The sequence below is a fragment of the Raphanus sativus genome, chromosome 7 (genome assembly GCF_000801105.2).
Source record: "Raphanus sativus cultivar WK10039 chromosome 7, ASM80110v3, whole genome shotgun sequence".
Classification (NCBI taxonomy): domain Eukaryota; kingdom Viridiplantae; phylum Streptophyta; class Magnoliopsida; order Brassicales; family Brassicaceae; genus Raphanus; species Raphanus sativus.
Window position 1 is genome coordinate 21723879 of NC_079517.1, and position 15534 is coordinate 21739412.

The 15534-nt window shown below is 39.9% G+C and overlaps 1 protein-coding gene and 1 long non-coding RNA gene across 5 annotated transcripts; one reads left to right on the plus strand and one right to left on the minus strand.

Moving 5' to 3' along the window:
- Nucleotides 1-4375: 4375 nt before the first annotated feature.
- Nucleotides 4376-5260, minus strand: LOC130498086 (uncharacterized). Its single transcript, XM_056991433.1, has one exon. It carries the CDS (start codon nt 5258-5260, stop codon nt 4376-4378), a length of 885 nt encoding a protein of 294 aa, XP_056847413.1.
- Nucleotides 5261-7300: 2040 nt separating this feature from the next.
- LOC108830968 (uncharacterized) lies at nt 7301-9023 on the plus strand. Of its 4 annotated transcripts, none has more exons than XR_001946267.2 (5): nt 7301-7783; nt 7911-8046; nt 8119-8221; nt 8323-8418; nt 8562-9023. It is a non-coding gene; the product is annotated as an uncharacterized LOC108830968 (long non-coding RNA). The 4 variants fall into 4 exon arrangements; XR_001946266.2 differs by having other exon boundaries at nt 8119-8214; XR_008936840.1 differs by having other exon boundaries at nt 8323-9023.
- Nucleotides 9024-15534: the final 6511 nt, after the last annotated feature.

The following is a 15534-nucleotide window of genomic DNA, read 5'->3' on the forward strand; positions in this document are numbered from 1 at the left end:
GCAGCTTTTGCGGTTCATAGCGGTTGTTGGCGTTTCGAAACAATCACAGAAAACGCTACAAATCGCTTCAAACCGCTCCGAACCTCTTAAAATCAAAAGCTGGTTCCAGCTAGCGTTTGCGGTTGCGGGCGGTTGCGGGAGGGTAAATTTTTTAAAAAAAAAACAGAATAAATAAAAATAATACTAAAATATCCAATAAAAATTTTCAATTGAAATAATAGAAATTGTAAAATGTATTCATATTATATTTCAATTTATATTATAAAAAGTCAAAACTAAAATATTTTCTATAAATTTTTTAAAAATGAATAATATGATTTTATAAATATAAATTTTATATTTATCATATTATTATGATTTTAATATTTTTTATAATTACATAAATGTAAATATTGTTAAATTATTATTTAACAGATGTTGCGTTTGGTAGTTTACCAGTCATAAGAGTCCCGCAAACGCAACAATTTCTAACAGCTGTACCAGTCGTACAAATCTCTAGAAAACCCTTAAAACCGCAACCATCCGCACCCGCAAACTCCCGCAACCGCAACCGCAACCGCTGCGGTTACACCAGTCAGGCCCTAAGTAAAACCAGTGGGACAAACCATAGTGAAGGAAAAAGAGTACAGCCGCATTACTCCCCCTGATGTAATCATCCCTGAAGATCCTTCAGAGAACGCATACCAATCTGATGCATGAGCTTCCTGAGTGTGCAAGTTGGTAATGCCTTAGTGAAGAGGTCGGCTGAGTTCTCACTGGACTTGACTTGGAGTACCTTGACCTCTCCTTCTTTCTGTAAGTCGTGGGTGAAGAAGAACTTGGGGAGAACATGCTTAGTCTTATCACCCTTGATGTATCCATCCTTGAGCTGAGCTATGCAGGCTGCGTTGTCTTCATAAAGGATGGTCGGTTCATCCTTGCCTTCTGTGATCCCACATGCTGCTCGGACATGATGTGTCATAAGTCTCAACCAGACACACTCCCTGCTTGCTTCATGGATTGCCAATATCTCAGAGTGGTTAGATGATGTTGCTGCTATCGTCTGCTTGACTGACCTCCATGAAATGGCAGTGCCTCCGTATGTGAAAACATAACCAGTTTGAGACTTAGCACAATGTGGATCAGATAGGTAACCTGCATCAGCAAAACCAATCAAATCTTCTTTGTTTTGGTTAGCATAAAATAATCCCACATCCTTGGTTCCTTGTAGATATCTCAGGATGTGTTTGATCCCGTCCCAATGCCTCATGGTCGGACATGAGCTGAATCTGGACAGTAGACTCACAGCAAAGCATATGTCAGGCGCCAATGGCACTGAGGTAAGGGAACTCGGGACCTAGGACTTCTTCATCCTCTCCCTTTGGCCGGAATGGATCAGTTTCAAGACCAAGGGATCTTACAACCATAGGACTGCTAAGTGGATGACACTTATCCATATTAAATCTTTTAAGAACCTTTTCTGTATAGGTCTTTTGGTGTACAAGGATTCCATCCTTTAGATGTTCAATCTGTAGTCCTAGACAAAATTTTGTCCTTCCCAAATCCTTCATTTCAAATTCTTTCTTGAGATACTCTACTGTTTGGGAAATTTCTTTGGTTGTTCCGAGTATGTTCAGGTCATCAACATACACAGCTATGATCACATAGCCTTTGTCCGATTTCTTAATGAATATACATGGGCATATTTGATCATTCTTATAGCCTTCTTTTAGTAAGTACTCACTCAATCTATTGTACCACATTCAACCTGATTGTTTCAATCCATATAATGCTTTATCTAATTTGATGCAATGTTGTTCTCGAGAACCTTTAGCATTCTTAGGTAGTTCAATACCTTCTGGTACTTTCATGTATATATCATTATCTAGTGGTCCATAAAGATATGCGGTTACTACATCCATTAACCGTAAATCCAAATTTTCTCTTATGGCCAGACTTATCAGGAATCTAAATGTTGTTGCATCCACCACGGGAGAATAAGTCTCCTCATAATCGATTCCTGGTCTCTGTGAGAATCCTTGTGCAACGAGTCGAGCCTTGTATCTCACGACTTCTCCATTCTTATTTCTCTTCCTCACAAAAACCCATTTGTACCCCGCTGGTTTTATATCATTTGGTGTTCGGAGTATAGGACCGAAGACACCTCTCTTCTTAAAAGAGTTTAACTCCACGTTTATGGCTTCTTTCCACTTAAGCCAATCTTTTCTCTGCATGCATTCATATATGGACGTGGGTTCTAGATCCTCATCATTTCCTATGATCTCAAATGCTACCTTGTATGCAAAAATATCATCCATGTCGACATGTTTTCTGTTCCATTGTTTTCCAGACATGATATAGTTAGTAGAGATCTCTTCATTGTCCGGAGGTTCAGAACCCTGAGTCTTAGCGTCCCAAGTCTCACTAGGTCCCTTACCGCCCGTACCAATGGTCATGTCTTCGGATGCTGGTACGTCCGGATCGTGTCCGGGCGTTGGTCCGCCCATGTCCCGAAGCCTTGGGACGGATGGCTCAACCACTTTGACCAGATCCTTCTCCCCCTCAACCACGGTTGGTTTAGCACTCCTTTTACTTATACGAGGGGTTTTATCCTTGGAACCAATTGGTCTACCACGTTTCATACGTGCCTTAGACTCTGTAGCAACTTGGTTTTGTCCCTTTTGGACTTCAATTCTTATTGGTGCATTTGCTGCTGGTATATATGACTTGGTCATTCTATTTGGGTCAGTAAAGGAATCTGGCAATTTATTAGCTAGCTCTTGTAGATGTATAATCTTTTGAACCTCAAGATCACATGCTTGAGTTCGAGGATCTTGCCATGCTTGGGATGTATGATTCCATGTTATTTCTTTTACCAGCTTGTTATTATTTTCTCCTAATGTTGGATACTCGGATTCCACAAAATGACAATCCACATACCTGGCCTTAAACAAATCACCCGTGGTTGGCTCAAGATATTTTATCATTGAAGGAGACTCATATCCAACATATATTCCCATCCTTCTCTGTGCTCCCATCTTTGTTCTTTGTGGTGGAGCTATTGGATAGTAAACAGCACATCCAAATGTTTTAAGATGGGAGATGTCTGGCTCTCGACCCAATAGGAGTTGGGATGGTGAATACCTATGCTCACTAGATGGTCTGATGCGTACTAACTCTGCAGCATGCAATACTGCATGTCCCCAAGCTGTGGTCGGCAGATTGCTTTTCATGAGTAAGGGTCTAGCTATCATCTGAATCCTTTTAATAAAAGACTCGGCTAGACCATTCTGTGTATGGACATGTGCAACGGAGTGTTCAACTGTCACCCCCATGGACATACAGTAGTCATAAAAAGCTTGGGAAGTAAATTCACCAGCATTATCAAGACGTATAGTCTTCAAAGGAAAGTCTGGAAAGTGTGCTCTTAATCTGATGATCTGAGGCAGCAACCTAGCCAAGGCTAGATTCCGAGTAGACAATAAACATACATGGGACCATCTTGTGGACGCATCAATGAGTACCATGAAGTACCTAAATGTCCCACTAGGTGGGTGTATTGGTCCACAAATGTCACCTTGTATTCTTTCCAGAAAACCTATAGTTTCCTTAGTCACTTTTATTGCTGATGGTCGGATTTGGAGTTTCCCTTGTGCACAAGGAACACACGTATGGACCTTAGGGATAACTTGTCTGCCCTTCAGGCTATGACCATTAGAATTTTGAATGAGTTTACGCATCATAGATGTCCCGGGATGCCCAACCGGTCATGCCGCAAATTGAAGTTTTCTTTTATCTCTTTGCTTATCATAGCATTAGTTTCTGCTACACTGATCTTGGCATAGTAAAGACCAGTAGCTATAGCTGGTATAGTTTCCAAGACCCTTTTATGATCCTGGCCGAGTTCATATATATTCAAGAACTCTTTGGCTCCTTCTCCAACAGTCTCAATGTGAAGACCATTCTTTCGAATGTCTTTAAAGCTCAAAAGGCTTTTATTAGAATCTGGAGAATACAATGCTTCATCTATTTCTAGATGTGTTCCATTTGGTAACAGAATATAAGCTTGGCCGTGGCCCTTTATCAATGATGATATACCAGCTATTGTATTAACATTTGCATCTTTCATTGTTAGATCAACAAAGAATTTCTTATCTTTTAAGATTGTGTGGCTTGATCCACTGTCGACCACAAGTGTATCCATACTTCTTTTTTATTCTAAACAATAAAATATAATCTGAATCATTCATATTATTATTAAAAATATAAAAAAATAAAAACAAAGTTCAATCATGAAAATAAAATCATGAAACACAGAATGCAAAAGCTCTTAAGAAAAATAAAAATAAAACCTAAAACACCAAAGCATTCAAACACAAATCGTTTGATGCATCTTTTAATCAACTTGGTCATTTTTCAGAATGTCTGAAGTCTCATAGTCCATGAGATCATCCTTGTCATGATCAAAGTCTTCCTCGCCATCCTTGTACACCATGTGAGCCTCCGGGTTCTTGCCTTTGATGCTCTCTTGGTAGAGATCAACCAGATGCTTAGGGGTTCGATAGTTCTTTTCCCAATGGTTAGATACTCCGCACCTATGACACACTGAGTTTCCTGAATTCTGTGGTCGAGAAGTCGACCCACTGCCTCTGCCTCTACCACGCCCATTGTTGAACTGGTTTGGGCGCTCATAAGGGTTGTAACGCCCTCTCCCATAGCCACCACGTCCACGTCCTCGCCACTGACCTCCACGGCCGCGACCTCTTCCAAATGAGGAACCGCGACCCCTTTGGTCATGTTGGACATGGTTAGCTTCGGAGTTGTTCTTAGTTTCTTTTGAGGCATGATGTGCATCAGGAACAGGTTTGGTTCCGGGTGGTCTCAGGTCATTATTCTTCATAAGCAACTCATTATTCTGTTCTGCAAGCAATAGGCAAGCTATGAGGGCACTGTAGGTCTTGAACCCTTTCTGCCTATATTGTTGCTGAAGCAACAAATTGCTTGATGACATTGTTTGGTAAGTCTTTTCCAATAGCTGCTTATCATTTATTTTCTCGCCACATAGTCTCATCTTTGAGACTATCCTAAACAAGGCTGAGTTATATTCATTCACAGACTTAAAGTCTTGAATCCTGAGATGAGTCCATTCATAAATGGCTTCCGGAAGAATCACAGTCTTTTGGTGATCATATCTCGATTTTAACTCTTTCCATAACTCGTATGGATTGTTCACTGTGAGATATTGAGCTTTCAAGCTCTCCTCAATGTGATGGCGAATCATCATGAGGGCTTTAGCATTGTCTTTCTTACTTGATTAATTTCCTTCAACAATACACTCCTCTAGGCCTTTGGCTCCGAGAGAGATTTCAATGTCTAAAGCCCAGTGCAAGTAGTTATCACCCTTTACACTTAGGGGTTCAAAATTCAAGTTTGCAATGTTTGGCATCTGAAATAAATTTTCAAGTTTTGTTTTAGGTCTTATAAGGTCTTATAAAAATATATATATCATGCTTCGTCCATATAAAATCAGAGAGTTCGATTTCCCTAGATCATTAATTTCTATGTTCAATTTCAAGCAATCAATTATCATAGAAACCGGTTCATAAAATTTGTAAAAATATGTATGATATGGACGAGTGCAAAGGTCTAGTCATTCCCATGGAAAGCATCATCGACCCATGCGGTTTGTGTGGACAACTCTTGTAATATATACAAGCTCATCATCTATAAGAGGTACATGTACCACACAAACCGAACCATGCAAAGCCATGCAAGAGATTTCATGTTTTATAAGGGGTTTAAGAATTTTATTCTTTTAGTTTCACATCGATTTGGCTTAGGGTTTTGCAAACTGATTTTGGTTTGATGCTTTTAACAATCGGATAAGGATTTATAAATTTTCCTAGTCAAGCATGTATTAGGTTTATCAATCGGATATGTATTATATCATAATCCGATTTGGTTTAGGAAAAGGTTTAGGGTTTTAAGTAAATTTTAATCTCATAAGGTTTTAGGGTTTGTTCATTTAACAGATTTAATACCATAGTACTAGCAACCTAATGATCCGATTTTAACAAGCGATAGCAATGGTGGTTTCTAGTTCAAATCGTAAACCTCAAGTTCAAGTCTAGCAATCGGTTTCTAGTTCTCAAAAACTAAACCGAGTAACAACAAACAAATAAAAGAAGTTTTAGAGTTTGGTTACTTACCTTTTAACTTGATCGATGTGCTCCTTGGATTTCCTTTTTTGAATCCTTAAATAAATCAATCAAACAAAGAAACTCAAGTATGTTAGTTTTGAGATCAAACTGCAATCGATATCAAAGTAACAAAAGAAAGAGATTGGCGGCTTAGGGTTTGGTTTGATGTCGATGAGGTTGTCTTGTAGCTCGTAGATCAGTCGTGCTGATAACGTGTTTTAACGTGAATGTTTTTGCTGAGGTTTGATCGATTTAAGCTGCTGGAAAGTTGGTGTTGCCGTGTGGCTTTAGAGAGAGAGAGACAAGGTTAAAATCGTGTGTATCATTGAAAACCCTAGCATCTCTTATATAATGAGCTCTGGTCGGTTACATAAGATAAGGATAGATCGAACTAAATGATTTGGACATATCCATATCATTAGTCGATTACAAAGTGATCATTATCCTAAAACATAATTAAATAAATCATAAGATAAACATGAGAAATAGATAAACATGAAAACCGAGTAAACTAGATAAGTATGATTTGGTTAAGGCTGGTCTAACCAAACCATGTCAATCTCGGATATGGGCATTCCAAACCAGCCGGTTTACAACATAAATAAAAACATTAACTATTGTATAGTTAGAAAAATAAAAAGAAGAACTAAAAATAATTAGTTAATGAAAGAGTCCAAACAATAATGATCTTGATCTTCTCGTAACAAAACGGTAGGTTAGAGAAAATTTAGTTAACAGATTTTTAATAAGTACGATAAAATATAATTAGTGATTAATAGTGCAAACCGCTTAATATATTTTAATGGGTCGTATATTATAATATACTAACCGGTATGTGAAGGTAAAGCTGGTTTGGTATTTAGCCGCCAGATAATTATTTCTACAATGTGGAATGGTAATCATCATCAGAACTATACTAAAAGGAGCAAATAGAGCTCTCTGATGATGTCCATGTCAGCATAAAAAATCGTCCAATCAAAGACTCTGTTTTAAACACGTCATACTGGCTTTCCGAATGGGCTTTGATCACACTTTCGTATGAGCTTTTTGTGATTTGTTTTGGGCTCATGTTATTATTCAGCCCATCTCATCAAGATGCCAGATCTGCGCCTCCAGTCGTCGATAGTCTCCACCCCCGTCTCTTCCACTTCCTCTTCTCCAACGTCTACGTTTCCCCCATTACATTCTTTATCAATGATGCTGTTAAGGCTATTCTTCAATGTTGTGATCCATCTCCTCTTCATAATTCTCTTATATAAAGCTCTATTTTTAAGCTGAATCCATCATCCTAAATAAAAAAAAAACTAATCTGCAAAAACTTTAACCATGGCAAAGATTGGATGAAAAGAATGCCATCAATCTATTTTTATTTTTTAAGATGCTAAAAGGGAACATTGAAAGGTGTTTCAGCTCGTGGCAGGACACAAACAATATTAGCTCTTGCATCAAAGACGAAGCTGACCTCATGATTTCTTCAGATTTTCATCCTAATCCAAACCTTTTTTTTGAGAATTGTTATTTCCTTTTTAGATTGTTTGATTGTAGATATATTTTTGCAGGATGAGATTGTGATGGAAGTCAATGATCGATTTGCTAACACCACTGTGAGTGTTTTACATCCATCATCGTATCTGCATCTTGATGGATTCAGAGCTATTTTCCCTTTTAGATGAATAGACTAATGCTTATAGTTCCTAAAGTTTGACCATTCTTTTTCTGTGTGTGTTTCAGTGTTTGTATGTTCATGTTGAGAGTTTAAGTATCTCCTCGGTGTAAAACCATTAAGTGCCATGGCATCTCTGAAGCTTGAGAAGAATTGACACTAGAAGTGCTTGGTCTCAGTTCACCAGTATTGGATGGATAGTAGGTAAATCTTAGCTTCCATTATCTATGTCTTTATTTCACTGTTTTGAAACATGGAATACTGACTCTATTACAGGTCAAATCTCCATTTTCGTGGTCAGAAGTTAGGGAGTTTAGATAAAGAAAGATGCTTCACAACATGGTAATATTCCTACAGGAATATGAACTAGAGGTCAAAGGTCTACTCTGGGTTTTGGATTTTTTTCTTTCACATTGATGATAATATTGTATTGTTTTCGTCAGATCACGAAGCATGAATACTAACTATTGGGTTCTACAGGGTTCTTATATAGAAGTTAGACGACGTGGTGTTATGTGCTCTGCGGTATCACGACACACATGCATTTGCATGTATGGTTCAATTGATTTCCACTGGGTGAGCTACAATTCTTTCATTCTTTCGTTTATTGAAGTGCCCCTTGCTTTATTAACAAATGGTAAACTTTGCTCCATTTGTCTTACATCACCACCAAATGGAAGTTTCTGGACGGTGTGCTCCAAGATTTGTTATCTTTGCAGGGTATAGGTAATATGCAGGTTTTGGAGGAACTAATGGAGTATTTTGATGGCGACCTCGCCGTTACAAGATCTCTTGCCTCTTGGAGACTTTTCAGTAAAAAAGGTGAACGCTCTTTGTCGTTCCTGATCACAGATCCGGATATTCTGCATAAGATGAGTAATTGATTATGAGATGGGAAGTGATGACAATCCGGTATGCTGCTACATTCGCCATGCCAATTCTCAGGAGACACGGTGACCCAAGAAGGTGTGTGATAGAACTTGAAGGGAAGCATGAAGGCTTGAGTTGCTCTGCTTTACTCTGTCATCACCAACTCCTCACAGTAGAAGAATAATAATTTGTGTTTCTTATGAATCTCGAGCCTGGTTGGTTATATGCGATTACTTTTGTATATATTTGTTTGGTTGAGGTTCCATTGTTTATTTTGATGGAGAGTTTTAATAAAATTTGTATTTTCAATTCATGAATGTGTTCTTAGTTTATTATCTTATCTTTTTTGTTGAAACAGCTTCTCAGACTTGAGATCAAGCTATTGTTTTACTATATCCATGTTGTATTTTGGAGATTCACTATGATTTTAAGCTCTGTTTAATTATTCAGTTTATGTTATTCTTACGAATTAGAAAGAATTAGCTCAAAGGTTTGAACAAGTAAAGTCTCTGGATCTGCATCATACATAATTTTTAAGCATTTGAGTGTTCTCTCATGGCTTAGTTGTAGAGACTGAAAGAAAAACTTTGACCATTTGGTATTTGTAATTTTGTGGAGTAGCACCATGTTCGTGCTTTTTATAGCTTTGCCTTTATTTTTTGCTACTCATGACTGGGAAATATCACATTACAGTATTGTGCAGGTATCTAGCAGGTTTCTATTCTGAAACATTGTGTATTTGGGACTACCAGACACATGTTGGTGAATAATTTTTTTAATTTAATCTGTTTTCTTATGCACATGGTAACCAAACGTTCAACTGAAATATTATTTTCTTTATGTCTTCTATGAGGTTTCACAGACTTCTCATAGATTTGTAGGGTGCTTTAATGATTCATAGACCTTACTATAATCTAGATCATGTGCTTGATAATCCCTAGGTGATTGCAAAGTCTTTCGAGGTGCCGTGTTGATGTAAAGATGTCCGCCCTGAAGTAATCGCTGACGTAGTTGCTGAAGCAGATGTCGTGGTGAGTGGTGAAGACCATGTGGAGTCGAGATGCTGAGCTGGAGTTTTGTAGACTTGGAGAGCAAGGGAGTATCTTGGAGAAAAGGCAAAGAGGAATAAACTTGAGGAGCAAGTTTATGACTTAAAGGAAGAGGAATAAGTGCATTCCAAGAAAAGGAAAGTTGCACTTATTGATATGGAAGATGTCCATATTGTGGTTCCTTAGAAACTAGGATTTCGGGAACGTGGAGAACTATATAAGATAGCTATGGGTCGTCTGTAGAGAGACAGAGACACGGAGGCTGATCTTATAGAGAGAGAAGCTTTTGGAGGTGTCCTGGGTCGTGCTGAAGCAGTGGCTGAAGTACTTGACGGAGGAAAGACATAAGCTAGGATTGCTTAGGAATTGTTCAGTGGCGTGAGTTAGGGTGTAACACTAGACGTGTAAAGCTGATTAAGCATAGATTGTAATAGGGTTTACAATGCGATTTCTAATAAGAGCAATTGGTGTTTGCTTGTGTATTGTCTCTCTTGATTTACCTTCTGCATTACTATTGTTTGTGTCGTCTTTGCACTTACAAATGGTATCAGAGCGGGTCACCTAAGTTACTGGTGTGATCCTAGAGGTGAAGATGGACACGGTTGTTTCTGTGCACAAGGCAATCATGTTGAATACGGACCATTATGGTCATTGGAAAGCTCGCATGAAGCAGTTGATTCGAGGAATCAATGAAGATGCGTGGACAGCTGTGAAGACTGGTTGGGAGGAGCCTACCATAGTCACAGCAGATGGGAAGAAGCCTAAGCCAAAGGTGGATTGGTCAGAGGCAGAGCGCAATGCAGCAAAGTTTAATGCAAAGGCGCTATCGGTGATTTTCGGAGCTGTTGAAGTGGAACAGTTTCAGCTGATTCAGGGGAGTACTTCAGCTAAAGAGGCGTGGGAGATCCTGCTGAATTTGTTTGAAGGAGATGATAGTGTCAAGAGGACACGTCTGGATCATCTTGGTTCGCAGTTCGAGAAGCTCAGGTGGTCAGATATTGATACGGTGGCAAGCTTCAGTGCCAAACTCAGTGCTATGGCGCATGAAGCATGTGTACTAGTGAAGAAGTTGCTACGCTGTCTTCCAGGGAAGTTTGGAGCTCACAAGGCGGTCCTGAATATGACTGCAAACACGGATGAGCTGAAGTTTGACAAGGTAGTGGGTATGCTGAAGGCGGAAGAGATGGAGACAGGCAGTGGCTCGGTGTCTACATCAGGAGGTACGCCAGGGAGTATAACCCTTGTGGCTGAGAAAGAAGTTGATAGACTTCAGAAGATTGATGATGCCATGGGATGGCTAGTCAGGAACATCAGAGAGTTCATGCGCTGCGTTAGGAAGAGGCCTCCGCATGTGAAGCATGGAGGTGGTCAAGGCAATCGCAGAATGAGAGACGGTTTCAAGTGCTACGAGTGTGAAGGAGTTGGTCATATAAAGGCTAACTGTCTTGTAGCACGACGAATAGAACTTAAGTGTTCTGAGTGCAGAGGTGTTGGACACACACGGCGTGAATGTCCAAACTCAAGGAAGGGTAAAGGTAGTCCATTGAAGTCGTCTGATGATTCAGAGTCTGAAAAAGATGGAAAGGTGAATCTTGTTGCATTTGGTGCACGCAAGGAGGGATCTAGTGAATCATCTGGTTCAGATCTCAGCACAGATGATGAGGAGTATCATGTGCTGCTTAACAAGTGGTTGATGGTCAAGGATCAGAATCTGAGATTGGAGGATATGGCTCAGAAGCAGAACGAGCTGCTTGAAGAACTTCGTGAAGAACTTACGGCTGTGAATGAGAATAATGAGTCTCTTGAGCAGAAGATGAGCGAGTTGAGGGAAGTTGTTACTGGGGAACGAGAGAGAGCAAGGATGCTGGAACGTGATTTGGCTGACAATCACAAACAGATCAGGATGCTCAACAGTGGATCCAAAGAGTTGGATAAGATACTTTCGATGGGACAACCAGCCAAGGTGAACTGGGGTCTGGGATATCGAGGAGCTGAGGGCACTAAGGAAGTACAGAAGGGGCTGTCACATTTTGTGCGTGGAAGCACATCAAAAGGTGGAGCCAAAGAGACTTGTCAGGAAGTGCGTCGGGACGTACGACAAGAAGTGCGGCAGGAAGTTCTACAGCGCGTGGCTGTGAGTAACAAGCCGAAAGTGATACATCAGTGCAGCAACATGAAGTCCAGACAGAAGGGTCTGAAGCATGGGTGTGCAGCTGGTACGAGGAAGGAGGCTGATTGGTGCATCAGCAAATGTGTCAGGCCAAAGAAGAAGCAACATCGGATGTGCTGCTGGTTCTGTGGAAAGGTTGGACACAAGAAGGTGGAGTGTTTTGCTCGTGAGAAGAGCAGAAACATGGTCAAGAGGGTGAACACGGCGTTCACTAAACCCAAGAGGGTTGAAGAGGTGTCTGTAGCCAAGAGTGGCTTACTTGATAAGATCAAGGAGAAGACATCAGAAGAAGGATGCAGCTCTGGTAGGAGTGATCTTGAGGAAGATCAAGAAGCATCAAGTCTGAAGCTAGGACACGGAGTTGTCCATATCACAAAGGAGAAGGAGATCGAAGTACATCAGGAAGTGATGCGAGGTGATCTTCACGAGGGTGATAGTGAAATCACTCCAAGGCTATAGCAACGAGTGCAGAGGGCACTCGGGGTGGATGAGGAAGGGCTCATGGTCAAGGAGACGACGCATGAAGGAAGCCAGGTCCTCAACAGAAGTGGGTCGAGAGGTAGCTCGACAAGTGCGTCAGATCGTGATGCAGTAGCAGACATGTGTGTCTGTAAGGCTTGACATCTAAGCATCTGTTTTAGCTTAGTATGCAATCAAGCAGGGGGAGAATGGTGACGTTGTCCAATGAGTGCATATCTCATGGGGGAGAAGAGCATAGTGATGGACGTCCTGAAGTAGATGATGCATATCTCATGGGGGAGAAAAGCATGGTGTGGTGCACATCTCGTGTGGGAGAAAAGCACAATTGGCGTGGAAGTTTCCAGGTAGGGAACGTGGTTGTTGAACCAGAAGAAGGTTGTGCTTGATCGGCACACAAAGCTAAAAGGGAGAGATTGTTGATGTAAAGATGTCCGCCCTGAAGTAGTCGCTGACGTAGTTGCTGAAGCAGACGTCGTGGTGAGTGGTGAAGACCATGTGGAATCGAGATGCTGAGCTGGAGTCGTGTAGACTTGGAGAGCAAGGGAGTATCTTGGAGAAAAGGCAAAGAGGAATAAACTTGAGGAGCAAGTTTATGACTTAAAGGAAGAGGAATAAGTGATAGTGCTCAAATTACCCAGTAGAGCTTACTCTCTCAAATAAGAGGTACAGCTGTAGTACTTAGGGATCGAATCACGAGGAGCTGGGGAACCAATTAAATAAAATCTACTAATCAATCCTAGGCAAGGTTGGTTTATATGATAGAAATGAAAATAACAATTCCTAAAATGAGCAAGGCAGTTGCTCTAACTAACAATATGAAGGGTTGTTTAAATGGGATAAAGAGTGCTAGACATAGGGTTTCTATTCAGGAATGGAGATTATAATCTCTATAAATGCTTTAATAAGTTGCTTGCATGATACTATAGATCTCAGCCGCTTAACATATGTGAATGAATCACTGGTTAAAATATCTAGATCTCTGGCCACACCTTTCGCATGATGACACAGAAAAAGAGTCGGTCGATATCCTTTTGAGATATAGAGCGATACACCTTTCGCGGAGCCGATCGATTTACCAGTAGGGTATCGATCGACGGCTTCTAGATCTGCCTAGGCGCGAACCGAATATGACCGCGAGGTCTCAAGGAGGAACTGTCGTTCTTCTCAACGGGAAACATGCATCGCTTAAATGGATAATCAAGATAATCTAAGATCCTAGTGATCTATGTTCTAGTTAGCTACTCTAAAACAAGCATAGGGTACAATCCATTTGATGAGTATCACAACTTAGCAATTATAGTTTGGGGCTAATCCCACAAACCTATTTAAACCCTAGATCTAACAAGTAGACTACTCAGACATAGCTAAACAATTCATAACAATAGATAGATGAAAGAATTGCATAGATAGAATAAAGTAAAAATACAAAAGGAGATGAGAAATCTCTCAAATCTCTCTCAAACAAATAAAACTCTAGTCTCTCTCTCACACTCTCTGTTTTGGTTGTAAAAAGCTTCAAGCTTCAAAGGGTTTCAAAACTTGCCGTCAAAAGCACTTAGCAGGAGTATTTAAGCATTTCCATTAGGTTAAAAACTCGTCAGGGGCAATCTCGTAATTTGGTGAAGTCTTGGTGAAGTAGTCAGCTAAACCATTTCGTCCTCGATATCGATCGACAACACTGAGTGTGTATCGATCGATTATAATCTTCTAGTATTCGGATCTTCTCAGCTATATCGATCGACAACTCAGGATGAGTATCGATCGATTATAATCGCAATGTTGACTTCCGACTTAGTCTTGAATGGTCAACTCGGGTGTATCATCTTTTGTACTCTAAAATGCTCCAAAAATATCACTTTCTCACAAAATGCTCCTGAATCTGAAAACATACCTAACAGGCTAGAAAACAGATTAAATATATAATAAAATACTAGTATACCATGGTTAAAACGGGTAAAATCCATGGTATATCAACTCCTCCAGACTTACTCATTTGCTTGTCCTCAAGCAAAAACAGTAGTCTTTGGAAAAGGTTTGGAAATATCAGGAACTCAAAGATTCAATATATTGAAGTCATCACTCTATGGGTTTGCAATCCATGTCTAAACATCCTAATCACAGAATTTCATCATGCCTTATCCTAGCTTAGCAACCAAACTCATCTAGTCAACAACATAGCAATTCTCATCTGACATTCCCCTCTACTAACCTCATTTCTTAACATAAAATAAAAGTGCAGGCTTTACCTTGGGAGTATCGATCAAAGAACACATGGATTCAACTCAAACAAGTATCTGAACACACAGGTAGTCTTCTCTGATCCCTTTCTCCCCTCTTCTCTCTTCACTGAATCTCTTATTAGTTTCAATTTCAACAGGTTTCGATGCCACATAGGTCATCTAGTCCATCTTATTGACATTTGCATTGTAACTCATACATTTTTGACAAAGTGTAGCGAATAATGGGGTCACAGGAATCACTCCTACCCCTCGTTTCCACAATGTGTGATCATCCTTGAGATTTAGAATACTGGGGTCGCAAGAGATACTCCTATCCCTCTGCTTCTCAAGAAATCATTTCAATCTTTTATAACATAAACTTAGATCTCGAGATGCCGAAGAGAGCGAAGGAAGGGAACCAGAAACACACAGACTTTTTACCTTCCAGACTTGTAAGAGGATTCCAATCCAGTGATATCCAAGCCCCAAGACAAGCAAATAAGTCAGTATTAGTGTTGGAGGTCAGCTTTGGTTCCTTCAAACAATCTTAGCTAGTGAATATAGATAGCAAGTTGATCCACTTTAGCATCTTTAGTACTATCTGCAATCAGTAATCTAGAATGGTGCTAAAGAGTGGTCAGACAATCAAATATAAATCCATATCAATGTTCCTATTTAATACTTATGCGAAAAATAATTTTGAAAAACGTTTTAATAAAAACCAAAATAAAAACACATATTAGTAAACTCTCCCCCCAGACTTAAATTACACTGTCCCAGTGTAACATCCGGTGGTGAGGTAAATAAAATAAAACATAATTAATAAATATAACAAGTTAGAATGAATAAACCTGATCGACAAGATGTCGATCGATTCGTAGTGGTATACGTCGATCGTTAGTAA